This window comes from Engraulis encrasicolus, chromosome 20 (genome assembly GCF_034702125.1).
Source record: "Engraulis encrasicolus isolate BLACKSEA-1 chromosome 20, IST_EnEncr_1.0, whole genome shotgun sequence".
Lineage (NCBI taxonomy): Eukaryota > Metazoa > Chordata > Actinopteri > Clupeiformes > Engraulidae > Engraulis > Engraulis encrasicolus.
In genome coordinates, this window is record NC_085876.1 from 43606475 (window position 1) to 43608974 (window position 2500).

Genomic DNA, 2500 nt, shown 5'->3' on the forward strand with positions numbered 1-2500 from the left:
TTCTGTCTCCCCCTCTCATTACTCCCCGCCTCCTGCTACCCTCTCCCCAACAGGTGCAGCAGCAGTTGGAGTCCGTGTTGGGCCAGGCCCCCCCTCCCCTGTCCCGAATGCTGGCCATCTCCCTCCAGGTCAACAGCCCAGCCATACAGCACAGCCTCAACAACTTTGGTAAACATTACTTACAATCAGAGCTCCAAATTATAACACCGCACATTTAAACACACCTCCACCACCTATAAGCTCAGTATAGCACACATTAGGGTAGGAATGAGGAGAAAAAAAGATTCTATGGCTCCACATTGTAACAAGACGCAGAACCAAAAAACCTCATATTTAGAATAAGCAGTGACAACAAGACATCGCATGAATCGGGGTGAGAGGGGGGCGGGGGGTTGCAGTTAAGACAGACAGAGGAGGCGTTGAAGGTGGGGGGGGGTCCACTGGCTAGCTTATCCCCTCTGTGGTCCATAAGTCAAGCCCCTCTAGGTACGGCCTTGCACAGCCCCCAGCAGGGGAAAAACCACTCCAGGTGTCCATTGGAATTTGTAGGGAGGCAGAGAGTCCAGACATTGCTTGTCCTCCATGGGGAGATAAATGGGTCCTCCTGACTGACCCATACTAGCCACGTTGACCCATTACTGAGTATGTGTTTGACTAGTAAGATTTACATCTACGGTACTAGCCATTTTGACTGGTAATGAAAAAAGTTGATTTAGAGCCCTGATTACAATTATTACATAGACAAAAACATCTGTCTCAAATAAGTTTTGAGTCTGTCTGTCTGTCTGTCTGTCTGTCTGTCTGTCTGTCTGTCTGTCTGTGTGTACTGTAGGTAAGTTGAGCTGGTGCCTCGTGCCGTTCGCCTGCTCCAGAAGACACAGGGTCCCAAAGAAACCCAAAGACCCTCCGCAGCAGCAGCAGCAACCTTCTGCTTCTGCTCAGGCAGGGTCCCAGGACACCCCAGCCTCTGGAGACCAGCGGGGTCCTAAAGAAGCACTTCCCCCGCCGCCATCTGCTGTTGACATCCCCTCCAGAGGGGGCGCTGTGGTGAGCACTCCCTCGACTCCCCTCAAGGTGAGATTTGACAACACCACTACTCATGCCAATATGGTGTGCACATTCCAATTGCTAGTCTCTGTGCTCAATTCGTAGGTGGCTGGCAACACACTTTCCATGCAAAAGAACATTATGATGATGAAAATATGAAAAAAAAACAAATCATTTTGTATAGTGTGTGTGTGTGTGTGTGTGTGTACAGCAGCTAAGCTAATGTACTATATCTGTGCTATCAATATTGTCTCTCCCTTAGGTGAAGGCTGAGAGTACCACCGTCACCACAGCCACCACCGAATCCCCAGACCACAGCAGTAGGTCGGCCGGGTCCAGTACTGCGGCGGCCGGTTCCAGTTCCAGTACTGGTCCGGATCTGGGCTCAAGCCTGGACTGCGAGCCCTCGTCCACGGTGCCTGACCTGAAGAGCAGAACCGGAACCGGAAGTGGTGGTAGTGGCAGAACCGCAGTAGCCGGTTGGCCCGACAGCCCGGTGGACCTGGATCCAGAACCTGGCCCGTCGTCTGCCGTGAGCACCAGTAACGATGGCGCGTCGTCACCAGTCATAATTGACCTCTGCTGGGATGAACTGGACGAGGAGGAGGAGATGGAGGTGGGAACGGGTGACCCGGGGGGAGGGGGGAGGATCGGGTCAGGAGGAGACCCGGGAGGAAAGCTTGGAGCAGCGTATGATCATGGAGATAAAGATTGGGCAGCTGGAGGAAAGCTGGAGACGGATAATCGTGGAGCTGGCGATGCCTTGTCATCAGACAGCTCTTCAGCTAACTGTCCTGCTAGTTGCCCTGACGAAGACACTTCCAAGAACACGTCCAAGGACTATATGCCTGAGCTGCAGCCTGTCAGTAGGAACAGATCACCATCTCCCCTGGAGCCCCATAACACCAGCGTTATACCAGTGGAGCTGCTAGCAGTCATCTCGGCCATGAATGAGACTAGCTCTCCTACCAGGGAGCTGCCAACTGCTAGCAGTCCGACGGAAGTGCTAACCGCTAGCATTGCTAGGAAGGATGCCAACTCTCCACCACCAAAGGCGCCGCTAATTGCTAGCAGTCCTGTGAGTGAAATCAACTCTTCGCCAAAAGATCGGATAATTGCTAGCAGCCCGGTGAGAGAAGCTAGCTCTTCACCAAAACATCTACAGATTACTAGCAGGCCTGCTAATGAAACTAACTATTTGCCAGAAGATCTGCAAATTGCTAGCAATCCTGCAAGTGAAGCTGACTCTTCCCCAAAAGATCTGATAATTGCTAGCAGCCCAGTGAGAGAATCTAGCTCTTCACCGAAAGATCTGCAGATTGCTAGCAGGCCTGCTAATGAAACTAGCTCTTTGCCAGAAGATCTGCAAATTGCTAGCAATCCTGCAAGTGAAGCTGACTCTTCCCCAAAAGATCTGATAATTGCTAGCAGCCCAGTGAGAGAAGCTAGCTCT

At 51.9% G+C, this 2500-nt stretch overlaps 1 protein-coding gene across 1 annotated transcript in view; it reads left to right on the forward strand.

The window, feature by feature from the left end:
• LOC134436052 (uncharacterized) overlaps positions 1-2500 on the forward strand; it is a 32774-nt gene that overhangs the window by 935 nt on the left and 29339 nt on the right. The window contains exons 2-4 of the mRNA XM_063185081.1: positions 54-168; positions 833-1074; positions 1310-2500. The exon at positions 1310-2500 is cut by the window's right edge and continues 1212 nt beyond it. Coding sequence (XP_063041151.1) covers positions 54-168; positions 833-1074; positions 1310-2500 — 1548 coding nt within the window. The remainder of the gene's footprint in view (positions 1-53; positions 169-832; positions 1075-1309) is intronic.